Consider the following 27,314-nt stretch of genomic DNA (forward strand, 5'->3'; position numbering starts at 1 on the left):
TATATGAAGTTCAGGTTTCCTCTTTGAGAATTTAGCAATGTAATGATCAGTCTTCTTCTAGAGAAACCTTTCAACTCAACTGTTATATTTATGAATGAATTTTTTTCCTCAGAGTAAAAATGTCATTTGTTTTCTAGATTGAAGGGTTTAGATTTCTTACACTTTCACATTGTATACCTATACTGGCAACCTGGAAGGAATAACTTCAGCTTAGGTTGTATTATTATAATAGTAACTAAGAAAAAAGAATTTGCCCAATCATTATCTTATATCTGCTATTTTAGTATATAAATTAAAAAATCAGAATGAGATCTTGGGAGTTAATAGACAAAACCAACCAAACAAATGAACAAAAAAACCCGCCACATATGATTCCAGCATCATATAGAACCTTTAAATATATTTTCTTTCAAAAGAGAGTATCGGTAAAATAAAAGTTGTTTAGATACATGATGACTGTCAGCTAAGAAGGAAGCCAATCAGTCATTCAATATAGCACTGCTTTTCTGAGCAAATAACTGAAAGAGACAAAATTTCCGACATTTTATTCAAAATTCTCCATCTAGGAGCAAAGACATATAACAATGTGCACGCATGCTTTAATAACTTATTTCACTGTACAACTTGCATCCCAAACAACAGTACAATAAATGAGCAAAAGAAAATAATTAGCACTTAAATAATCTAGCAAGTAAATAGCACTGAATACGGGGTTCAACAAGGTGGTATCTCTACACTGTTTCATGACTGAGCCATAGCATCCCTCATCTGGTTGAGTGTGTGTCTAAAAATCAAGATGTCTACACTTTTCCTATTAGTGATGTGAAAGGCTGGTAGGACCTATGTTGGTTCTGGTTAAATTCGGTGGGCAAGGGTGGAGGGGCTCTACCACTTTTCTCCCTTTCTTATACATATCTTTCCCTTTTATGTTACTTTCACAGTTTAAATAAAAATGTATTTTATGATTGTGTATATTGTCTTGTCAATGCTGTTTTAGCACAGAATTAGGTTAATTGGGTATATTATAGCTAGCACAATGGTCCAAACACAGGAAGGAAACAAAAGAAATTGACCACTTAGTTCTGCCAAAGTAGCACCTAGTAAAACAGCAGGTCAGTAAAGTTTCTCCTGCTAGTCCTTGTATGATGAAGGCAAAGAGACATGGCAACAACTCCAAAACATGGGCAGAAATGTAAGGAAGACGGTATTATTCTCGGTCTTGAAAAGAAATCTTACTAGTGAGTATTTTTCTATTCCATTTAATAATCTGAGTTATAATGATTACTAAATCAGAGCAAGACTATACAAGAGGAAAACAAGATAAAAATGAGTGACTAGGGAAATCTGAACTTCTTCCAAGTGATTACATTTTCCAAGGGGAAAAAAAAGGCACAGGAGGTACACATTTCACTTTGGCTCAAAAATAATGAAAAGTAACTGGAAAAGTTGGCAATAACTATGGAAACATTAAAATCCAATTCTCTGTATTTTCTGTGACAGAGCTCAACAAACAAACAGAAAAAAAACACCCTGACTGTGATTCACCATCATCAGGACTATACACAGTGCCTGACGTTTCTACCCAGACTGAATCCTGAGGAGTACGTCTGCAAAGTAGGATCTTATAACTGATTTCAACAACACGTATGCTTGATCAATATTTTCTTTCTAAAACTTAATCTATGTTCAAGCTACCTTCCTTCTGTGGAGCTGAAAGAATCTAAATGCTCTGGTTTGTAGCTGATTGTAAAAGTAGTTCAGTAACCCCACATACCAAGGAACATCAAGAGATGGAAAGTCAACTAGTCTTATGCCTGTGAAAGCTAACTCAGATATCACTTTGATACTTGTAAACCATGTAAGTTTCAAAAAACAGCAGTTGTGGTCAAGTTTATATCCTACATCTTTAAAAGACAGCAATACTATTTATTATAATTGTAAACATAATAAGTCTGTCTCCGAAGACAGCACATCCAGTAAAAGGTGCATTTATTGTAACCGTGCACGTGACATCCCCTTACAAACTTTTTGTGACAACTGTAGTGTAACTAACTAACTGCCGTTGCTAAGTAGGGCTCTAGAGCATGACTGGAGGGAGTCTCCTTTCCCAACATCACCAACCTACGTTAGCAGCAATTATGATTGTGACGAAACATTCTTAACAGGTTACACATTTAAAACGTCATCAGAACATCTCGTTCTTGGACACTGGTATAGAAAGGTCTTCCAAAGATAAAGGAGTGGAGGCCTGGCTTAATTTTCTCAGCCAGAGCCATTATTATGTTAAGATCGCCCTCTGCTGTTAAATCAAGGTCTATCTTCAGGTTCCGAAGCGATTTAAAGGGCTTTTTCCCCTTCTGCCTACAAATAATGATACAAGAGAAATTATAAGATAGAAGAGGTCCAAAGGGTTCAAAATGAAAGCAATTAATGAAGGTTTTTCTTCCATGGAGGAGTCTGACTTACGTATCATCTTCTATATATTTTATTAGCGTCAAGGCTTTTCTGTGAAGGACGAGCAGAAACTGCGCAAGGAAAGTACTCCTGAGAGACAGACCGGGTTTCAAATGAAAGACCTGCAGGAAAATGAAGCATGCTCATAAATAATTTGCTCCCGTTCTGCTTATCCACAGCATGTTTCTGCTGACAGTGCCTGGCAGGTAACCCACGTTTGAGCAGCTCTCCCTAATGGTCTCCATAGATGGATACATCCTGGTGGACAGGAGGGGATGGACATACTGGAATGGCCTGACAGTTCTGCTTCCTCTTTTAAGAATGGACTCAAAATTGTCCTTCTACCTTAGACTACAGTCATATTTATTTTGTTATTAAAAATCATGATATAGGTTACTTCTGGTTGTGTTACTTAGCTCTGCCCACATCTTCAAATAAAACTGGAGCTCTTAGAGGTTGAACTGTGCTTTCACTATGGTTTTGAGATATTCATATTTTTCTATTTTGAGGGGTGGGGGGTGCATGGGTAGTGGTAGAACAATTTTATTTCTGCTTGAGAAGCATGGAATTACATGACTTTGAATTATCCCTGAACTTTGCAACATGTCACAGATCACACAGACCTGGATCCAAAATTTCTAGTTAACCTCAGGATTATATTATTTCAAAGCTACATCTATGACAACTGTTTCCTGGCCTGATCCCTAGAGTGATATCATAACAAAGTCCCTCTATTTTAAGAAATAAGACCCATATAATCTAAAATTTTCTTTAAAATCTGATCTTTTACAAAGAAATGAGACAGTAAGGATGCTATCATCTAAGTAAGTCTTAAAGACATTTTTTGCTTAATTAAGGCAAATATACAACATTTGTACAAAACTTCCCTTCACTAAAAGAAAACATCCTTGGGTTATAAATTAGTGCTTAGAAGTTATTATTTGAACTGGGGGATGCTGCATCTTCAATTGTTAACATACAAACTACTTTCCACAAATAATTCAGCAGAAAAATAATTTTGACACTTTAGAAAAACCAGAGATAAAACTACAAAAGGAGCTAATTCTACAGGCATTGTGGGATATACTGGAACAGAACACATGTCATATCATTCACTCTGACAATCTCAGGTTTAATACTTACCTGATCCAGGAAGGCTTTCACAAGAGTGTCTCTATGTAAGACATCTTGAAAAATATTCCTACGAAGAAAACAGACCAAATGTTGACATGGCTTATACAAAGCTGTTTTCCACAACCTCTCATGCCAGCCAAACTAAATTATTCGAAATGGGATTATAAACATATTTATAAGAATTACATAAATAAATACAATAAAATACAATAAATAGATTTGGAAATACAATAAAATAGATTAATACACTCATTTTAACTCAAGTATACATTTATCTATTACTGGAGTCTGTCAGGCCACAATGTGATTATTTTCTTTTTAATAGTATAAGCAGTCCCAGGAAAGGTATGTACGTATCTATCAATGTATTCTAATACTTCACCTTATAAAGAATATTGAGAGCCTTAGGCAGTTGGTAAATGCAACTACCAATTCCTGTCATCGCAAAAACATAAAACAGCAACAAACATAAATATACGCCACTACTATCAAAAACCCAAACAAAATAAAAGGTTAACTTCATGTACTAATAACTCCTAATAAGCAGTTTTGGAAGAAAAAAAAAGTAAGAGGATGAATGTTAGGAAACATTCAAGTGGGAATAAGGAACACACACAGATGATTATCTCCAATGTCTTGCCCACTGGGTTTGCATCCACAAGTCCATCCTCTGGTGAGTAACATGAATCAGCTACCTAAGAAAACGTTAGCTACATCGGCAATGAGCAGAGTCAAAATTAAGTTCTAATTCACACTTGAGATAATGTTCATCTACCATACAACTTAAGATATTATGCTGCTAAGTCGCTTCAGTTGTGTCCGACTCTGTGCGACCCCAGAGACGGCAGCCCACCAGGCTCCCCTGTCCCTGGGATTCTCCAGGCAAGAACACGAGTGGGTTGCCATTTCCTTCTCCAATGCATGAAAGTGAAAAGTGAAAGTGAAGTCGCTCAGTCGTGTCCGACTCTTCGAGACCCCATGGACTGTAGCCTACCAGGCTCCTCCGTCCACGGGATTTTCCAGGCAAGAGTACTGGAGTGGGGTGCCATTGCCTTCTCCGTAAGATATTATAGGCACTTTAAAAAGACTGTCTATTTCCCAGGTCTCAACCCCTTTTGGTCTTTCTCTTCTTCCTTCCCTCTCCTTGCCTTCTACTTCCCTAAGGAATTTACTGGGATACTAGGCTATACTCAAGTCAGGGGGTAACATAACATTTACTAAGGTAAACAATTTTTAACTAAAAAGAAAGAAAATAGTCGGGATCATCATATACCTGATCGAAGTACCAAGGAAAGAGATGTGTGTGCAGATGTAAATAGCAAAGTACCTAAAACTTCCTAGTTTTAGGGAATGGGTGTTCCCAACTACAGAAGAAGGAAACTCAGAAAACGGGGGAAAAAAATCAGCATTTCACAATTCCTGGCTGTTCAACTGGTGGCCAGTAGGAACTGACAGCACCCACTTTCTGGCTTTGGAGAGAGAATTTAGCTATTTAAGTCTAGTGTTCTGAACATATCTGCTTTATAATTTGATTGTCTTGGTCAAAAGGGAATTAGATGAAGCAAAGTGTCATAAAAAGAGTATTTTCAGTGACTGATTTTTCATGTTTAGGTAGTGAGTGGAATTATTTTTAAGAGTTAAAATTAAAAATATCTTAAAAATAAGTAATATTGCTTAAACTAAAAAGTAAAATATGTCCATAAAACATAAAAGTTAATAATACATCAATCTAGAGTCTGAAAATATTATCTTTGGATAATGTTATGTTTAGGAAATTTACTTAACAGCTGAAAACAAATTTTAAAAGTTCATGACATTATTTGTTATGATCAGGAAAACAAGAATAGGTGGCTTATCACAGTTTGTCAAATCAGCGAAGCCAATATAACTGGCTAAAATGAGTAAGACATATTAAAACCATACATGTATCTCCTCTAAAAAAAAATTCCAGAACTTTAGATAAAGTTCACTAAATTCCCCTCAAAAAGCTCTCCAGCAACCTACCAAAAAACCAGAAACAATGGACAGCCAGGAAAAGCTGGTTCTTAATGAAGCCATCTTTCCGTACCTAGAGACACATGAGACTGGGGATTCCTGGGACATGGTGTTCCTTTGCTATGCTTGTGGGCAACACCTGCTGTCTGACTAGTGGCGCTTCACAAGTCTGTTGCCTCAGCTCAAAATTTTTCTGTAAGACACAGGATAGGGTTGCTTGCTCCAATTTTACTGCTGCCTTATCCACTAAAACCTGGATTATTTACTAGTCAACATTTACTGAGCACATTCTATATGCCGGGTACAGAGAACCATGAGAGTATATGACAATTTATTTTCCTGATTTCAGAACACTAAGTGTTTTACAGTTCAGATTTCTTTTTTTTTCTTAATTGGGTCCACATTCAACATTTTATTATCATTACTTTTTCTGTTAATTTACCGATCATACCTTATGGTAAGAAATGAACACAACACAAGAGAATATAAAAGGATGCTCTATTACTGTATTTTCACAGTTTTGCTGTATTTTATATTTATATGTCAAGGGAAAAAAAAAAGATACCATTCCCTCTTTGGTTTAGTTAATAAATAAGCTTCTTAATGACCTTTACACACTAGTCTATAAGCAATGGAAGGACCTGGGTCTGGGGCTGTCTGGTTGGCCACTATTAACCTTAACATCACTAATTCAATGGACATGAACTTGGGTGAACTCCAGGAGATGGTGAAGGACAGGGGAGGCCTGGTGTGCTGCAGTCCATGGGGTGGCAAAGAGTCGGACACGACTTGGCCACTGAACAACAACAAACCTTAGCACCTTGTAACTAGGGGCTCAATGTATATCTGTTAATTAAGTACTTAAGTACTTATTTTTAAGGACTAATCTAACTTATGGCAAACACAATCATACTAAAAAAAATAGACATTTAAGAAAAACAATGCTTGATTCACCACAGATTTCTTCTAGCATAATTAATATGTCTTCCCTTTTAAACACTGAATTTTTTGTTTCTACTCATAAAAGACAGTTTCCTAATGCTGCTTAATGACAACATCAGAAAGCAGGGCACGACGTACAAGTCCGGGGTAAAGCTTTCATCTGTGTAGATGAAGGTATCCTGAGCTACGTCTTCTTCTGAAGTGGCTCGCCAGAACGCTGCCAGCTCTGATCGCATGTATCTACGCTGATTATAAATGTGTTCGTGACAGGGTGGCATCTGCTTGACGGTATTGACGTCCACATCTATGTGTGTGGTGGGGTAGGGCGCGTACATGACTTGCCGGAAGGGAAGCACAAAGCTTCCAGTTGAATCCTGTCAGAATGAAAAGAAAACCGTCTTTTACACTGAAAGATATGAAGATTATCTTTTAATTTAAAAAATTGGCTTTAACTTAGCAAACTCAGCTCTAGAAATTTATCCCAGAAAATGAATCATGGTTGTGTGTCACGTTTGAGTGGCGTGTGTGCTACAGCACTGGATTAAACAGTAAAACACCAGAAACACTCTGAGTGTCCAAAAAGAGAAATACATATTTATTCATTTAAAGAAATGAAAGTCGTTTATTGTTTAGCTGCTAAAAATTAAGTTGCCAATGTTTATGTGTTGATACTGAAAGATGTTCATAATATATTATGAAAAAAGGAGCTTAAAACATGAAGAGTATAATCTAATTTTCTGGGCTGGGGGAAGGGAAAGATATGAAAAAATTACAGAGGAAGAAAAAGACCAGAAAGATATAAGCCAAATATTAATAGGGGCTAGTCAATGGATTATGAGATTACAAGTGAGTTTTTATATTCTTGGTTATTCATGTTCTGTTAAGTATCAGTTGAATATTCATTTTTATAGTAAGTATACTTCTTTCCAGGTACAGTCAGTTGAGTAGTCAGTTGCCATATAACAAGTACCTACTGTTATAATATCAAAGTATGCTCTAAAAGGCTATACAATTTAAACTTGCATGGAAAATTCTTAAGAAACATGTTTTCATTAAATTATAGTTTCAAATTCTCTGCTATGCATTTGGTATAGGTTCCTTTAAGGGATAAAATTATACATTAAGTGAGATGATGCTGAGGAAATTAAAGTACTAAGTACCTCATTATGCCTTTGATAGGAGAAGTTCTAATTTTCAGATCTGTACATATCAAATAAAAAATGAGTTTCTCAAGTAGTTTCTGTATTTAAACAATATTATTCTGAGCTCAGAGCAAGCATATTATTGAAAATGTAAAAGCTGAATATAATTTTTACTTGCAACAATTTTTAGTATTTTTTTCTTTCATTTTACTATGCCTACATCCTCAAGAAAGCAATCACTCTGAAAGACTCAGACAATCATTAGGAAATCTACTTCTTCATATCTCTGATGATAATCAAAACATCAATAATGAATTCAATAAAGTGAATAAGGATTCCCCATAATTAATGAAAATAATTGTTAATTTATATTTATCTGTTTTGCTCCTTGAAAAGCAGACTCAAGTAAATAAAGAAAAAGTATAAAATAAATTTTTTCTTATATATACATACACACTGATAAATAGAAGCTGGTCAAATCCTATACAATTTTTCAAGACAGGAAGCAGCTTAACATTTCCTTTTCAGTAAATGAATGTGGTACATAAAACATAAAATGGTAACAAGAATTCAAATCTGTTCAGTAAATAAGAAATAGTCCCATTTTAGTTGTGTACATTGATTCAAGCACATATCAAAAAAAAAAAAAGATCCTGAGACCAGATAGGTGTGGGAAACCAAACAGAAACACCAAGAAAGCTATTCTGTGATGTTTTCCTGATACAAACTATAAATTTATAAGATATTCACTCCATCCTCAGACCTGTGAAAAGGAAGTCAAGCTCCTTACCATACAAACACGAGACACGTTAAATGCTAATGTTCAACATATATTTATAAAGAATCTCAAAGATGATTTTAAAAAAGTTGGTTTCACTTGTGATAAATGGAAACTGTACCTTTAGTAGGCCTTGTACAAAGAGCCCTGACTCGTATTTAAATGATGATTCTGCTTCACACAATCTGGAGCATTTTCTCTCTGCTGGAGTCAGAAAAAGGCATAATGTTCTTACTATCTGTAAAATGAAAACATTTTAGCATTAAAATATGGATAAAAAGGCCAGTTTGCTTAGGAAAGAGACCTGAATAGAAATTTCAGGTGTTACTTTCAATAAAACCTATTCTGAAAAATAAGTATTTCTCAGTAACCTGGAATAGTCTGTGGGATATAACAGCTGTTGCTTAACCTAAGTATTCTGTGGCCAAATAAGCTTGGAAAATGTTAGTAAAGTTAACTGTATGGTATCTCAAAACCATTACCATTTGAATACACACTATGACTCTCTAGGTGACTGATACAATATGCAGACTTTCTCAAACTTATTTTACCATGGAAACCTTATTCCTAATCTTATATGAGGAAATAATGACCTAATATAATTATTGATTATATATCCACCCAGCAATAATTTGGATGATAAAACTAAATGCAGTTAAATTAGGCAGAATTATATCTTCTGTTTAAAAGTTCTATATGTGAAATCTCATCACCATGAATATCAAAGAGTTTCTAAATCCTTGAATAGAATGAGAATTAATTCTATCAAACTTAATTTGAAATAAGCAATCCATTCGGTTAGAGTTTAGAAACCTATCATTCTGACAAGATTTGGTGATAGATCTATTAGGAAAAAATAAAAAGCCATGTAACTATCTCAGAATTCAGGTTATATTCAGAATTTTTATATTAAAATAGTGGTTTTTAAATTAATGGTGGCAACCTTTTTTTCCTCAAATTAAAAAGATAAAAGAGAAGCTATTAAGCTAAAAGAGGATGGTAGATAAGAAAAATGTTTGCAAAATACAACCCCAACCACTGAGGCTTTTTCTCCCCAAGAAGCAACTGAGAAGGTCCTAAGGAATCTGAAAGCTCTGCAGGACATGAACTGAAAGCTACCTTTTGGGGCAGCAGAAATAATAAGCTACTAGATATAACAACAGGTAAGTTAATCTGTCAAAAATGGTTATACCAGAAATATAATCTTGGTAAATCAAGGGTTGGGTAAGTCTACAGGGAAGCTTATCACAGAAAAAAAAAATAATGAAATTATTTGTCAAGCAAATAATCATTCCTAACATACTTCTGGTGTAAAACCTGAAAAATTAGGTTTGCTTAAATTGATAAGATACATATACTTATCTCTTTCTAATTACTGATCAGTGAAGAAAAGTACAAAATCCCTTAGTTTACTATCTAATACTTGGAAAGGTTCATGAATTCTTTTTTAACTCATACAGCACTAAAGGAGGTGGTCACAAATGTTGCCATACAACCTCCAATGACCACTTAGTAGCAATAGGTTCCTAAAAGGAAAAGATTTAGAGGGAAAAGCAAGGTAATGAAATCACGATGAATGATGAGATTCCGTTTCCTTGGAATTAGTACCAAAAGAACATGGCCATCTTCATATACATTAACGATAACATCAGGAAATAGAAGACAAGTATTTTTAAAAACATCTGATTTTAAAATATTCTCAAAACCATTTATACAATACTGAGACTAGTATTTATAAATTATCATGATGAAATTGATAAATGACTTCCATTTCAGATAGTTTAAACTTATTTTTGCCATAAGGTGTCCCAGTAATTTGGTCAGATTACATTGCCTCCTAAAATTATAAGATCATCTTGACTGCAACCTAACCTTTAAATTACAATCCACATATGTTAGCAGCATTAAAAAATCAGATTATTTGCTGGATTACAAAATAAATTACCTTATTTACTTTCTCTGCACTGCTACCTACTACAACAGAGCAGCCACAAGTTTGCAGGTGTGAGCTGATAGCACTGTGAATTGAAAAAGAAAGATTAAAAAAATGTTGACTGTAAAATAATTTCACAAACTAAAAAAAAAAAGGCAAGTGAACTTCAAAAAACTCTGAATAGCTTTAAATGATGAACATCAAAGTTCTGATCATAATGCCATCTTTATTTCTATAGTACTCTGCATTTTCCACCACTTGACTTTCACAGATTCTATCTGAACCTTAAAACAATGCAGTTAGTAAAATATCACAGTTTTACAGTGGAAGAAATTGAGGTACAAAGAGGTTAAAGTGGTTTGTTTAAAGTCAAATGGGGCTAAAAATAACCTCATGAATGGCTGACACTGAGCAGAATCAGGACTAAAGAGCTTCTGATTCAAGCCATGTAAGGCTTTGAGGTTAAACACATATCTTTAAGACCCCATCATGAACCTAAAGGAGAAGACTTGTAGACATAAAAGCAAGTACTTTATCCTTTCATTCCTCATTTTTTAAAACAAAATTTCATGATAATCTGTAATTGTAAAGAAACACTCAAGTAGAAGATGAGCTTATAAATGCAGGCAGAGCACTTAGGGGACTAATATGCAGGCACTCAATAAACACTGGCCATTGTTATTATCATTTTTCTTAGAATAAATAAACAGACAATGTTAGCTATTTGCTATTATTATGTGCCCATATGTGCCATGTACTGTTTTAAATGCCTAATACGATTCATCTCACTGAATCTTACAACACTCCTATGAAGTAGGTAATATTATCCCATCTTACAGATGAGGAAATGCAGGCATGGAGAGCTCCTGCAGCTTGCTCAGGGTCACACAGCAGTGAGCCAGGAAGCCTGATTTTAGAGCCCACGTTCTAAAATCTACTGTAACAAGGAAAGCATCAGTACAAATACGAAAATTGTCTTTCCTAGGCCTAAGTGCGTCCATCTATAACACAACTTAATTAGAAAGGGTTCTTTGTTTCAGCTTTCATGAGAAGAAAAACAAGAAACCAGAACCAGACAAGGCTCTAAGAATTCTTATCTAAACACTATGGGAAGCTCAGCTTCTTTAAATATTAAGAAGAGTCACATCAAATGTATCATAGGTAAATAACAAGTAAAGAAGCAACACAAAGCTAAGCAATAATTCAATCATGCATTGCTGACCCTAGAGTAATCTAGTTAGGCATTCTCTTATTATTTTCTTCCTTCCCAATCTTGTCACAGGTGAGCATAAAATCTGCATCTGCTTCATCCAGCTTTTATGAAAAGAAACAAAATTCTTACTTGAGAAGAAAGCCTTCATGGCAACTGTCACCAATATCATCATCATTGAGAACTGTGTCAGCTATCTAAAACGCACCAAAAGGAAAAAAAGAATATTCTGGCTGTTAACAAAACGCTGAAATAACAATTTTAATACATAAGTTTTCTGAAGTCTAGGTTCAATGAGACACATTGCCCTCATTTCTGAGCATCACAAATCCCCATAAAACAATCTGTGTCACCAATATAAACTTGCAGAACAAGTGATGTGAAAGCTGGGGAGACAGGTTAAGTAACCATTTTTACAAGAGCTACTTCCTCTTCTGAGCTGTCACAATCAGGAAACAAATCTTAATTACAAAGTCAGGAAGCTGCTAAATTAGTTGCCTGAAGATTTCTCTTCACATCTATAGTGTGTAATTCCTAATGTCCTCAACAAATGGGTGATTAAGGAAATCACACTAGTGAAGATAGGCGAACGTCCACTAGAGCTAGTGATCTGTACACTGCTTTGTTACAAGAAGTACTGCACTGAACACTGATTGACTCTCTAAGGTCTGAAATTATCATACTTCTAGGAAATACACGAGTGGAGAATTTAACTAAATTTATCATAACTGCTATTACTAACCAAAAGGTCTCTGCTTGGTCATTAAATTCAGAATTTTAAATGTGTTTGTTAAAGTGGCTCATAATTCATATGAATGATATGTATGATAAAAATTTGTACTACTAAAATTAGAACATTACTAATATATGTAGTAGTAATATAACTTAGGGGAATTAATAAACGGTACCATTGCTCCGATTTAAGATGACAACTGAGAACTTACATCTATTTCTTCTGGAACACTGTGCGATTTCATAGATGAAAGCAGTTCCATTACAGGAATGACTTCTCCAGTAAGCATTGGAATAATACTCTGACCCTGCATAAAAAAGTAAAATGAGGTGAAGAAAATCACAAACTATAGGATGAAGTTGGCGATAACAAATCAAAAACTGAAAGCAAAGAATAACACCCTTTAACACATAAATACTTGGTAATTTATTCAAACACTGGAGGAGGAAATAACAACCCCTTCCAGTATTCCTGCCTGGAAAATTCCATGGACAGAGGAGCCTGGTGGGCTACAGTCCATGGGGTCGCAGAGTCGGATACGACTGAGCAACTGAGCGCACACATTCAAACACAGCCTCAAACAGTGTCTACTCCGAAACCTTTCTATTTCTATAAGATTTATATGCTATTTAAAACTCCTTTTCATTCTTCCAGGAATGATTTTCTTTAGTCAGAATGGAATCATTGGTTTATCATTTACACACAATCATTAAATCACCACACCAAATTTAGAAAGAATCTCCTCTGCAATTTTATTGTGAGAAATAATCAAAGGTCATCGATGCATTTTATATTAAAAATGGGGAAAGACAAGCGTAAAAAGGCTTTAAAATTCTCAATAGAAAACTCAGTAGTAAAGCTTGAGTCAATACTCAATCTCTATATTCATAATAAGGTATAATCTACCCAAATCAAAGTCGTAGCATGTATTTTTAAGAATCAACAAAGACGACAAGTTTCCTTTAGTGTTCTTTCAAGGTAATACTACGACTGCTTACATTTCAAAAATGTAGTTTTAAAATCTGCAGTTTATAGAAGGAAGTTGAAAACTCAATAGAGAACACCGCATGTGTGAAGCGCCTCAAGTATGGGTGGCTCCTGCATGCATTCATGGCCACTGTGACTCCCCAACATGTGTGGCCCATGCTGAAATCACAGACTTTTATTTATTTATTTTTTTTTTGAAATCACAGACTTTTAAAGAGGCAGATGAAACTGTCATATGTCTATCAATTTTTAGCTAAACATGTTTTTAAAATCACGTATTAAGATCAATCTAAGAACAAAACTTATCCCCTCATTCACATTTCAGGAAATGATTATATTTAAACTGCTGCTGCTGCTGCTGCTAAGTCGTTTCAGTCGTGTCCGACTCTGTGCGACCCCATAGAAGGCAGCCCACCAGGCTCCGCCATCCCTGGGATTCTCCAGGCAAGAATACTGGAGAGGGTTACCATTTCCTTCTCCAATGCATGAAAGTGAAAAGTCAAAGTGAAGTCGCTCAGTCGTGTCCGATTCTTAGTGACCTCATGGACTGCAGCCCGCCAGCTCCTCCGTCCATGGGATTTTCCAGGCAAGAGTACTGGAGTGGGGTGCCATTGCCTTCTCCAATATTTAAACTCCTTACATTAAATTGAAGAAAGTAGGGAAAACCACTAGACTATTCAGATATGACCTAAATCAAATCCCTTACGATTATACAGTGGAAATAACAAATAGATTCAAGAGATTAGATCTGATAGACAGAGTGCCTGAAGAACTATGGATGGAGGTTCGTGACACTGTACAGGGAGGCAGTGATCAAGACCATCCTCAAGAAAAAGAAATGCAAAAAGGCAAAATGGTTGTCTGACGAGGCCTTACAAATAGCTGAGATAAGAAGAGAAGCAAAAGGCAACGGAGAAAAGGAAAGCTATACCCATTTGAATGCAGCATTCCAAGGAATAGCAAGGAGAGATAAGAAGACTTTCCTAAGTGATCAATGCAAGGAAATAGAGGACAAGAGAATGGGAAAGACTAGATACCTCTTCAAGAAAATCAGAGATACCAAGGGAACATTTCATGCAAAGATGGCCACAATAAACAGAACAGTATGGACCTAATAGAAGCAGAAGATATTAAGAAGAGGTGGCAAACTGTACAAAAAAGATCTTCATGTTGAAGATCTTTTTAGTTCTTCTGTGTATTCTTGCCATACTGTTCTGTTTATTGTGGCCATCTTTGCATGAAATGTTCCCTTGGTATCTCTAATTTTCTTGAAGAGGTATCTAGTCTTTCCCATGGTGATGGAGTTCCAGTTGAGCTATTTCAACTCCTAAAAGATGATGCTGTGAGTGCTGCACTCGATATGCGAGCAACTTTGGAAAACTCAGCAGTGGCCACAGGACTAGAAAAGGTCAGTTTTCATTCCAATCCCAAAGAAATGCAATGCCAAACAATGTTCAAACTATTGCACAATTACGCATCTCACATGCTAGCAAAGCAATGCTCACAACATTCTCCAAGCCAGGCTTCAACAGTACATGAACCGTGAACTGCCAGATGTTCAAGCTGGATTTAGAAAAGGCAGAGGAACCAGAGATCAAATGGCCACCATCCATTGGATCATAGAAAAAGCAAGAGAGTTCCAGAAAAATATCTACTTCTGCTTCACTGACCATGCCAAAGCCTCTGACTGTGTGGATCACAACAAACTGTGGTAAGTCTCAAAGAGACAGGAATATCAGACCACCTGACCTGCCTCCTGAGAAATTTGTATGTGGGTCAAGAAGCAACAGTTAGAACTGTACATGGAACAGCAGACTGGTTCCAACTCAGGAAAGGAGTACATCAAGACTGTATATTGTCACCCTGCTTATTTAACTTATATGCAGAGTACATCATGCAAAATGACGGGCTGGATGAAGCACAAGCTTGAATCAAGACTGCCGGGAGAAATATCAATAACTTCAGATACAGAAATAACACCATCCTTATGGCAGAAAGCGAAGAAGAACTAAAGAACCTCTTGATGAAAGTGAAAGAGAGTGAAAAAGTTGGCTTACAACTCAACATTCAGAAAACTAAGATCATGGCATCCGGTCCCATCACTTCATGGTAAACAGATGGGGAAACAATGGAAATAGTGACAGACTTTATTTTCTTGGGCTTCCAAATCACTGCAGATGGTGACTGCAGCCATGAAATTAAAAGATGCTTGCTCCTTGGAAGAAAAGTTATGACCAACCTAACAACATATTAAAAAGCAGAGACATCACTTTGCACACAAAGGTTGGTCTAGTCAAAGCTATGGTTTTTCCAGTAGTCATGTACGGAGGTGAGAGTTAGACTATAAAGAAAGCTGAGCGTCAAAGAACTGATGCTTTTGACCTGTGGTGTTGGAGAAGACTCTTGAGAGCTCCTTGGACTGCAAGGAGATCCAACCAGCCCATCCTAAAGGAAATCAGTCCTGAATATTCATTGGAAGGACTGATGTTGAAGCTGAAACTCCAATACTTTGGCCAACTGATATGAAGAGATGACTCACTGGAAAAGATCCTCATGCTGGGAAAGATTGAAGGCAGGAGGAAAAGGGGACGACAGAGGATGAGATGGTTGGATGGCATCACCGACTCGATGGACATGAGTTTGAGCAAGCTCTGGGAATTAGTGCTGGATGGCATGCTGCAGTCCGTGGGGTCGCAAAGAGTCAGACATGACTGAGCAACTGAACTGAACTCAAACTCCTTACATGCATATTTGAAGTAGAAACTCTGCATTCCTAGGACCAGTCCTTTTCTTCAGTGACTTAACTTAGTTTTCAGAGCCCCATATCATGTTAAGTTGCTTTAGAATTTAAATGTGATGCTGCCTCTGGAAATGGTATCCTAAGGCATAGGCCCCCTTGTATCTCTCAGGATGTTTTATTATTAAAAAAAAATTTGATCCTGTAGTAACCTATGAATACAAAACCTTCATTGTTTTTGCTTTTTAATTTTTTAAATGTCAGTTTATAATTACAACTATCAATACATGGAATTCAAAGACTAATGATTGAAGTTGTGTTAAATTTGCTTCCTTGTAAAACAATTTTACCATATGACAGCTACAAGCAACTAAAACTAGCATGATTAAACTTGTTTTAGACTATATATCATCGTCAAACAGTACTTATTGCTCAAAATAAAGTCACTGCAACCACATGATGTGGGATTTGCAAGAACTCAATTATCAGGCAACTCCTTTTCAGAAAGGATAATTATGGGAGAATACCGTCCCTTTGGGGCTCCCTTGGTAGTTGAGCTGGTAGAGAATCCACCTGCAATGCAGGAGACCCCGGTTCAATTCCTGGGTTGGGATTATGCCCTGGAGAAGGGACAGGCTACCCACTCGAGTCTTCTTGGGCTTCTCTTGTGGCTCAGATGGTAAAAAACTCGCCTGCAATGCGGGAGACCTGGGTTTGATCCCTGGGTTGGGAAGATCTCCTGCAGGAGGGCAAGGCAACCCACTCTCGTGCCTGGAGAATCCCCATGGACAGAGGAGCCTGGCAGGCTACAGTCCATGGGGTCACAAAGAGTGGGACATGACTGAGCAACTAAACACACACCTTCCCTTTCAGTTCAGTCCAGTGGCTCAGTCGTGTCCGACTGTTTTCGACCCCATGGTGTAGGCATATATACTATTTATACACAGCATCTCAGACATTTATCATCATAAGCAAATGGAGATCCTCACTGAAGCTTAACAACAACAAATACTAGATGGCTGACCACAGAAGAGGCTCTAAAATGTCTTGAATTTCTCAGCAGGAAAGCGGTTCCCCTTTAAAAACCTCCTGTTTATTCAAGTATGTGTGTGCTTAGTCACTCAGTCGTGTCCCACTCTTTGTGACCCCATGGACTGTAGCCTGCCAGGCTCCTCTGTCCATGGGGATTCTTTAGGCAAGAATACTGGAGTGGGTTGTCATGCCCTCCTCCAGGGGATCTTCCCAACCCAGGGATCGAACTCAGTTTTCCCACACTGCAGGTGGATTCTTTACTGTCTGAGCCACCAGGGAAGCCCAAGTATAATTTCCTCCTGACACAGAAAGGGGAGGATAACATTTTTAAGAAGAGAGCTTAAAAGAGAAATAAACTGTAACGTTAATAGCTGTTAACTTTATAAGCACAGACTTCTGGTTTGAAAAACCCCCAGAAAACGTAGAATTTTACTGGGTTCTAAATTTCATTATGTTGACATAACTCTACTAGTTCCTCCATAACTAGAAGGTACATCTAGAGGTTGGTGAAAGTCCTGGGCACACTTCTTACTGCCTAGCAAGGAAAGCCGGGCTTCTGTGAGTAAAGGGAAATATTTTCTTGTTAAGTCTTAGACCTTTCTCCGTATATGCTTCCTTCTGACTTTTGTAAATATTATTTACAAAAGTACAAACATATAAATTTTGTAAAGATCATTTTATAGCATTTTGTATTTGCCTTATGTTCCTATATCCTGACAAATTTCTAGAAAAAGCGATTGTTTAAAATACTGTTTGTCTCAGGCATCCCAAAGAGAACCAGAGAGAAGGCTTGTTTACACTGGAGTTTCCAGAGGAGCAATGAGGGTGGCCAGAGACCCAGAGGCGATGAGAGTAAAAGCAGAGAACGGTTTCTCTGTGGGGGGATCTCCCTTCAGAAAATCTCTGCCCTGGGTTGTAAAAAAGGCTTTGTAATTAGTTTCCATGAGGAAAGCCATACCCTTGCAATCATGCTTCTCAAACCCTGGTGCCTGCTCCCCAAGGATGTTCAAAGCCATGGGATAAACATGGCATGTTTTCTTGGAGACTTGATACCACGAGAAGCCAGGATGGTAAGAAGGTAAGGAATACTAGTGGCAAACTGTAATATTAAAACAAATAGATATATCACGGAATAAAATGTAAACGGCATGAGGTTTAAATTGAGAAAGGAGCATTGACATAGACATACACTATTGTGTGTAAAATAGGTAAGTAGTGGGAAGCTGCTGCGTAACACGGGGAGCCTACCCTGGTGCTCTGTGACGACCTAGAAGGGTGCATTGGGGTGGGGATAGGATATATATACATACATATATATAAACTTTTGCCTGATTCATGTTGTTGTTCGGCAGAGACTGCTACAAGACTGTAAATCAATTATCCTCCAATAAAAAAAAAATTGCGAGAGTTTTAAAGCTACAAATGAGACTTCAAAGAAATATCATGTCTAGATCTGTGTGTGTACTCCCAGATATGTTAGGGGTACTCACTCTCCTGCTACAACTACTTCTGTAGAAATGCTTAAGAAGCAATACCTTAAAAAAAATAATATACAGCACTTAAAATTTTTACTATGTGCAACTTGTCTAAAACTTATCCTACGCAAATGGAAAAAAGGTAGCAAAATATTAATTTGTAGATTCAGTTCTTATTATCATTCATTTAACTCTTCAGGTCTAAGATATGGAAGTTTTCATCCAGTTTATTCCATTTATCTCCATGAAGGTTCTGTTTGCGTTCAGGCTCGCTCTGTCAAACTAATAATGTCTGCAGGGAATCCTCTCAACCCAGGGATTGAACCTGGGTCTCCTGCATTGCAGGCAGACTCTTTGCCATCTGAGCCAGCAGGGCAGTTTAACAGAAGCGCCCCTTAGCTTTACGCAGCCCTTAGTGGTGGGTCTGGCCGTGTCCGGGGATGAGAAATCTGCGCCTTACCTGATCTTCCATTCTCTCTGTGCCTTCCAAGACGATTTTCTGGACATTTTCTTGCCTCTCCTGAGCAAGAGAAAATTCATTAAAATTAATAAACCACAACCTTTAGATACTTGTTTATTTTCCACAATACAGTTAAACGGCAGACATCTTCCTGGGTAATTTAGTTCATGGGAAAATACTTTCCACTTTAGGGTCCAAAAAAGAGGGGTGGGTGGGAAGCACCCAACAAATCCATGCTCTCATAGACAATATGAAATAAAATAACACCCTTTTTGTTGGCAGTTAAAAATATAATTTGACAGAAAAACAGTCAGTGTAACTAACATCTGCAAAGTTTCACAAAAGAAACTAATGATTTGTACTTTTCAAACTGGATAAGATCAAGATGAATCTAGGGAATACCGAGCTAGATTTTAAATGATTTTTATAAACGTGAGCATTAAGGAGGTACGCCTGCAAACATACTTTAAAAAAAAAAACTCTTTTAAAAGATATTACTTTCCCCTACTATCTGGCAAAAGCCTTACAAAAATCAGTAATGCTTTAGTGGATTTCCATGTTACTATGAAACTAAGCAGAAAGAATGAAATCTGTTCTTCTCATGTGCCAGAATTACAGTATATGGAAATATAAATATCACTATTTATTAAACTATAGGATTTAGGTGATAACAATAATTTCCTCTAGCTCAAGTTACAAAATCGAAAGGAATATTTTCTGAATACCATTTGGTCCAACTTCTTCATTTTAAAAATTTGCGAACTTGGCAAAGAACTTAAAGGGGCCAAAGGTTATACGGGCAAAGGCTTATGAAACATTGTCCTAAGCTGCTTATACTATACACAGTAAGTGAAAGACAGGGTCATGCAATGCAAAAATAAGCTTTCAGAGTCAAATACTTCGCAAGACAAATCCAGACTCTGAAGCTTATGTTTCTTAATTTCTCTAAGCTTTGGTTTTCTGTTTACAATGTGGAGCTATCATCTCCTACCTTCCAGGGTTAAAAGACCACAAATACCAGCCTAGATTGATTTGTACCTAATATGGTAGAAGCAGATAATAGCTCCTGTTTGAAGTTAACTGTACATAATTTCTAAAAATTAGATATAAGTGTGCGTGCGTGCCCACTCAGTTGTGTCTGATTCTTTGTGACCTCATGGACTGTAGCCTGAGAGGCTCCTCTGAACATGGAATTTGCCAGGAATACTGGAGTGGGTTGCCATTTCCTTCTCCAGGAGATCCTCCCCAACCAGGATTGAATCCAGTCTCTTGCATTGGCAGGCGGATTCTTACCACCGAGCCACCTGGGAAGCCAGATATAAATGTAGTGGAAGGTAAACTGTCAGTGGCTAGGTTAGTTAGCATGCTTAATAAGTTCCAAACCCACTCACCTTATGCATCCATATCCTCCCTTTCCGGATAATGTGAGTTAATCTATCCACACACACTCTGTGAAGTGGGAGGTAGAAGCTCAGCTCTGTCTGGGGAAGTATAATCGATAGTCCATAGGTGCTTCTATCCCCATTCCAGTTTCCGTCGAAGATTAATGAAACAATAATTACTCCTTTCTCAGATAAGACAAAGAACTTCACGTCTATTGCCCCACTCTCTGCATTTCGAAGGATTTCTCCGTTGAGGGTATGGTTGGCAAGAAAAGTTATTTCTCCGTCGCTGAGAAGTACCTGTTCTGTCTTTGGAGCCCAGATGTGCCTTACTCTGGGACCAAGAATATTGTCCCAGTAAGCGAAGGTCGCTGCTAATAAAGGGGATTCACCACTTAAAGCAATCTCTGTCTTGGCAACAGCTGGAGATGGTGGTGGACAGAGGGTCGACATCACTGCATCCCAACTGTCACATTATCTGAAAGCTCCAGGGATATCTGGACAATGACATACAAAACCAGTGATCAAGTTCAGTGATTTTTAAGTCATCCATCAAAAACGCAATTGTTGGTATTGATATCTACATGCGTGCACATACTCAGTCATGTCCGTCTCTTTGTGATCCCATGGACTGCAGCCCACCAAGCTCCTCTGTCCATGGGATTCTCCAGGGAAGAATACTGGAGCGGGTTGCCATTTCCTCCTCCAGGGGATCTTCCCAACCCAGGGATCAAACTCACATCTCCTGCGTTGGTAGGCAGATTCTTTAACATTGAGCCACCTGGGAAGCCCACTGATATATATACACTACTCTGTTTAAAATGGATAACTAATAAGGACCTGCTGTATAACACGGGAAACTCTTCTCAATACTCTGCAATGACCTATCTGGGAAAATAACGTGAAGAGTGGATATATGCATGTGCTGTACAACAGAAACACAACACTGTAAATCAACTATACTTCAATAAAAATTAAAAACAAACAAACAAAAATGTGCACTCTAAGGTGTAAAAATAAAAAATTCTTAAATGATTTAGACATATGTGGTTTTCTCCTCTCCAGTCAAAAAGATGTGAAAGCATGCCTCCTATTTTTTAATAAATATTATAGTATTTATATAAATATTATATAAATACTATAACTATTATATACTAAACCTCACTGTTTCTAAATAGCCAGACTATTTGCAATTCTAATATGATTGGCTATTTGGTTCCTGAACCATAGGAATTAAAGAGAAGCCAATTGGGAAAGGGAGGGCTCACCTAGAGACCATGGCCCCTGCTATGGGCTGAACTGTGTCCTTCCCCACCCCAAATAGATGTTCAAATCCTAACCCCCTGTGATCTTATTTAGAAATAAGTGTAATCAAGTTAGGATGAGGTGATATTGGATCAGGATGGTTCTAATACAATGGCTGATGTCCTGACAAGGAGAGAAAGCTTTGGAGACAAGCAGACAGAAACAGGGCCATGAGAAGATGAAGATAAACTGGAGTGATGTGGCTCCAAGCCAAGGTATGTGTGCTGGTAACTACCAGAAGCTAAACAGAGGCAAAGAGAGAGTCTTTCCTGGAGTATTTAGAGGAGCATGCCTCTGCCAACCACTTATTTTGGGCTTCTAGCTTTCAGAATTGAGACAGGATACATTTTTACATCACCCAGTTTGTGGTACTTTGTTACGGCAGTCCATACCCGGCAGTAGAAAGCCTTAAAAGCTGCTAAGAAGTGGGGGGTGGGAGGGGGGAGAGAAAAGAAAGACAAAAGATTATAAGACCACAACAATCTGGAACCATATGAGAAAATGAGGCAACATGATGCACACGATTATTCTCAACATATTCTTTGGGCATCAAGGGTATTAAAGCCAAATACAGGTGTTTAAAATGAGGTTAAGTATATTTAATATGCTATTTAAGAAATAGGAAATATATTTAATATGCTGTTCAAGAAAGCAGTATGGCATTTTATCATTACAAAGAAGCTTCTATACTAAATGGCTGAAATAAAAAAGCTTTAATTATTTAAAACATGTAGAGGACTAAATGGTTGGATAGGCCCTTTCAATCTACTGAGAAACAGAGAAGAGTGAACTGCCCAAGGTCACTGAGCCGCACTAGAATCCAGGTCTCTTTGACATCTTGCTGCTGCTGCCAAGTCACTTCAGTCATGTCTGACTCTGTGCAACTCCACAGACTGCAGCCCACCAGGCTCCTCCGTCCATGGGATTTTCCAGGCAAGAGTACTGGAGTGGGGTGCCATTGCCTTCTCCAATGCATGAAAGTGAAAAGTGAAAGTGAAGTTGCTCAGTCTTGTCCAATTCCTTGTGACCCCACGGACTGTAGCCTACCAGGCTCCTCCGTCCATGGGGTTCTCCTGGCAAGAGTACTGGAGTGGGGTGCCATTTTTACATCTAAACCCATTCCAATGAATCACTCTACCACATGAATCTACCAATGAATCCACTCATACCACATTCAATGAGGTATGAATGCAAAATGAATCATTCCTGCCTGATACTAAAATTGAATACCTATGCATATTCAGTGACAATTTCATTTAGGCAAGTCTAAAATTGTGGAATCTATTCATTATAATGGTAAAGGATAGTAGTTAATAGGTGAGCTATGATACATCTATCTTTGCCTGTATGATTGCTTTAGAAATAACATTTGATCTATAACTAAATTCATGTCAAAGTAAACCATTTTACTTAAAGAACTTTATCTACACCTTGTCAGGAGAGCTCAGAGACTAAGGAAAAGCAAAAAATAAAATACTCTAATTTTAGAGTGTTGTATGAGCACTTTTATCATGATGTCAAGAATGGATATACAGCGTTTGGCAAAATGCCTTACTGTAAGTATGTGCAGAAATGGTTTAACACAAAGACGGTTCTTGTGTATTTTTTATTTTAGAAATTCATTTAGGAAATATTCACAGTTTTAAATGTGCTGTCTCAATTTAATAGACTTTAGAGACTACACTAAGCATAAGTTGTATAGCTTGCTTAAAATATCCACTGTTGGGACTTCCCTGGTGGTTCAGGGGTTAGGATACCACGCTCCCAATGCAGGGAGTGTGGGTTCAATCCCTGGTCAGCGAACTAAGATCCTGCAGCCCACATGACTGTTGGAAAAAAAAAAAAATCCATTGTTACAGATACAAGTTAAATACTTTACAATGACAGAATACAGGAATATAATATGAATAGAAAATGTAATGATGCTAAGATAATTAATAACAGCAAACTTTAGAGGCCAAGGAGATGCATTAAGTAAACACATACCCATATCAGTATACTGTAACATATTCTTTTGTTCTTTCTTTTTGGATAAAAAAGGTGAATAATCATAAAGGTAATACTGCCACTCAAACATTTCAGCATTGTATTGAAAATAAAAGACACTTCTTAAGTGGAATTGAGCCCTGGAACAAAATCTGGTTAGATTATAGCACAACCTTTTACCTAATTGTGAAAACTGTTCTATTATAGGCTACTATGTTCAACGGAGAAGGCAACGGCAACCTACTCCAGTACTCTTGCCTGGAAAATCCCATGGACGGAGGAGCCTGGTGGGCTACAGTCCATGGGGTCGCTAAGAGTCGGACACGACTGAGCGACTTCCCTTTCACTTTTCACTTTCATGCATTGGAGAAGGAAATGGCAACCCACTCCAGTGTTCTTGCCTGGAGAATCCCAGGGATGGGGGAGCCTGGTGGGCTGCCGTCTATGGGGTTGCACAGAGTCAGACTGACGCGACTTGGCAGCAGCAGCAGCAGCAGCAGCAGCAGCAACTATGTTCAATTTTACTGCTAGTATCATCAGAAAGAAAATAAAGGATGAAGATTATGTTGAACTGTTTAACTTTAAATCCTACTAGAAGAAATAACTTAAGAAATTAAAGTCACAGAGAAGTATAGTTAAGAGAGCCGTAAAATGAATGTACTAACAGTTAAAGTCATCATCTTTGGCAAAGAAAATCCATATATACAGAAATGGCTCAAAATCAAGAGTCTTTCATCAATATATCTTTTTACATGTAGTGCTGGCTACACCAGACAGTTATGAAACAAGAGTTTTGAGGTAAGCCAGGATCCAAATTGGGTGACACAGTGGCTTGCCACACTCCTGTAAACAAAGAACAGGGTTCATGAGGGTGTACCCAATATACTTGCTGAAAATAACCCAACACATGCAGACATAAAGATTAATTACCACACGTTACAACTGTTAGCACAGGGGAAGTTTTAAAGTTTTGCTTTTTTTAAACCTCTGCTAAAAATCAGTCATCTCTTCTCTGATTGATATTTAGAAAGTTGGTTGGCCCTTTGGCACCCCACTCCAGTACTCTTGCCTGGAAAATCCCATGGGCAGAGGAGCCTGGTAGGCTGCAGTCTATGGGGTTGCGAAGAGTCAGACACGACTGAGCGACTTCACTTTTACTTTTCAATTTCATGCATTGGAGAAGGAAATGGCAACCCACTCCAGTGTTCTTGCCTGGAGAATCCCAGGGACAGAGGAGCCTGGTGGGCTGCCGTCTATGGGGTTGCACAGAGTTGGACACGACTGAAGCGACTTAGCAGCAGGAGCAGCAGCTGTTGTAAATAAGAACTCAACCATCATTAGACCCACATTTCTCATAACCATGCTTTCTGTTTATTACCTCCCAATCCTAAAAGAGGGCGCTTCCTTGGTCATTCAGACTGTAAAGCATCTGCCTGCAATGCGGGAGACCTGGGTTCAATCCATGGGGCGGGAAGATGCCCTGGAGAAGGAAATGGCAACCCACTCCAATACCCTTGCCAGGAAAATACCATGGATGGAAGAGCCTAGTAGTCTACAGTCCACGGGGTCACAAAGAGTCGGACATGACTGAGTGACTTCACAATCCTAAGAGAGGGCTTCCCAGATGGTGAGGTGCTAAAGAATCTGTCTGGCAATGTAGGAGACTCAAGAGACTTGGGTTCAATCCCTGGGTTGGAAAGACTCCCTGCAGGGAGAAATGGCAACCCACTCCAGTATTCTAGTCTGGTAAATTCCATGGAGAGAGGAGCCTGGCGGGCTATATAGTCCATGGGTCACAGTGTCAGACACAACTGAGTGACGGAACACGCGCGCGCGCGCACACACACACACACACAGCTCTAAGAGAAGCAGGATCCTAATAAAATAGCCCTACTTCCAAAATAGGACCTGCCCGGACAGATTTTATTGACACTAAACTCCCTGTAATGCCAGATAAAAAAGACTTTGCAACACTTTCCAAGACTCAGAGGTGTAGTTCACCATAGCCCTATCTGACCATCTCTCACAGCTCCAGTTTCTCAAATAGGCAGGCTAACCCACTACTCCCTAGAATTACTTAATTAAAACAGAGCCCAAGGGCAGTCTTGAAAAATAGGAGTCTTTGGTTTTTTCTTTCTCTGAAAATTAATTTGGATTGCTAAGAGCCAGAAAAAACAAAACAAAACAAAACAAAAAACAAAAAAATAACACTATTTTATTAACTTTATAAGGTGGGGGGAAAAAACCCTTTAGCTCCTATGTAATTGTCCCCTGCTGGCCTAGTGCACAATCCATCACCTACTTCTCTTGTTTTTGTTTCATAGAGTACATTCATCATGATGTTAATTTCCAACCGATTCAGGGCTTTCCTAGACTGACAAGGTGCCAGCAATACTATCTGTGTCACATAACACCATTGTATTTCAAGTATTCTGACTCCAGGCTATTAATTTCCCATATATTACATTCCTGCTTCTGTGACGTTCGAATCGTGTTAAAAGTTTTCCAACGTCTAAGATCATCAGTAAGATATAACAGTATTTTCCAAGCTCTTTGTACAAATTAAAATAACAGATGGATTGACCCCCTTTGCTTTGGATCACAAGATGAGAATAGTCTGAATCGGAATTTATCCATTGGCCACAGTCAGACTGTTTTCACTAAAGCCTAACAATCTCCATTGTTTCGGAAAGGGCCACCTCTCTGGGGCAAGTGCATGACCTCCCAGTCTTCTGAATACAGAAGCCTGGTGGAGATCACCAGGGCCAGTCAGACACTGTGTGGTCAAAGCAGACGCGTTAATCACGGCACTTCTTTCTGAAACTGATGCCATCAGTCAAGTGATGCCCAAATCATAATGGTCACTTCCTTTAAGTCTGTGCAATCTCGGAGAAGAGAAGTAAACAGGTCATGAACCACAGAACGGGAGCAAAACCCAGTCTAGAACTGCTGCATCAAATTCCAGGGCATCAGCAATCCTTAGCAACCTCGAAACCGAGACAATTCTGTAAGCCAGTAGTTTGATCCCAGCCCACCCCATCCCGCTTCTTCCTCTCTCGGACCCCGACTCGGTCCGGAGCAGCCGCGCGCCGCCAGCTCTCTGGCCTTCCACGGGCCAGGCCTCTTGGTGCCCGAGGCTCCTTCCCCTGGAGCCCGCGGCACAGGGATCCGACGGATCGATCTCTTCGGATCTCACGCCAGGACCTCGGGAATGAGCCAGCTCGGGGACTGCGGGCGGGAAAGCAGAAAAGGAGACGGAACCCTATGCCCCTATCTCTGCGCCCCGGCTGCCGGAAAGTCCGGGGCCCGGATGCAGGCAACTCCACTAGTCGCCGGGCTGGAAAACCCGATGCCCGCTTTCGGTCAGGGGAGAAAGGGGTAAAGAGAAGACCCGCGGAGCCGAGCCCTGGGGAGAGCCTCCGCCGCCGCCCTTGCCCGATCCCCGCAACCGAAGCCCAAACGGCCACCTACACGCCGGCTTCTCACTCACCCACTAGCCACCGCCTGCTGCTTCGCCGTCGCAGCCGCCGCGGGCAAATGGACCGCAACCGCAGCCCCGCCCCCGTAGCTCTGGCCCCGCCCCTGCCCCGCCCCCGTGAGCGTCGCGTTCCCGAACTGGCTTCACGCCA

At 38.7% G+C, this 27,314-nt stretch overlaps 1 protein-coding gene across 2 annotated transcripts; it reads right to left on the reverse strand.

The window, feature by feature from the left end:
• Positions 1-387: 387 nt before the first annotated feature.
• C9orf72 (C9orf72-SMCR8 complex subunit) lies at positions 388-27,314 on the reverse strand. Of its 2 annotated transcripts, none has more exons than XM_070375977.1 (11): positions 20,993-22,570; positions 20,404-20,891; positions 19,013-19,072; positions 12,533-12,628; positions 11,721-11,785; positions 10,391-10,463; positions 8,567-8,683; positions 6,664-6,899; positions 3,598-3,655; positions 2,467-2,576; positions 388-2,361 (listed from the first exon to the last, which is right to left on the reverse strand). In XM_070375977.1, the coding sequence occupies exons 2-11, from the start codon at positions 20,845-20,847 to the stop codon at positions 2,175-2,177; spliced, it is 1,446 nt and encodes a 481-aa protein (XP_070232078.1). In that variant the 5' UTR covers positions 20,848-20,891; positions 20,993-22,570; the 3' UTR covers positions 388-2,174. The 2 variants fall into 2 exon arrangements, with proteins under 2 accessions (XP_070232078.1, XP_005886725.1); XM_005886663.2 differs by lacking the exon at positions 20,993-22,570 and adding an exon at positions 27,176-27,314 and having other exon boundaries at positions 389-2,361.

The sequence above is a fragment of the Bos mutus genome, chromosome 8, assembly GCF_027580195.1.
Source record: "Bos mutus isolate GX-2022 chromosome 8, NWIPB_WYAK_1.1, whole genome shotgun sequence".
In the NCBI taxonomy this organism is placed as follows: domain Eukaryota; kingdom Metazoa; phylum Chordata; class Mammalia; order Artiodactyla; family Bovidae; genus Bos; species Bos mutus.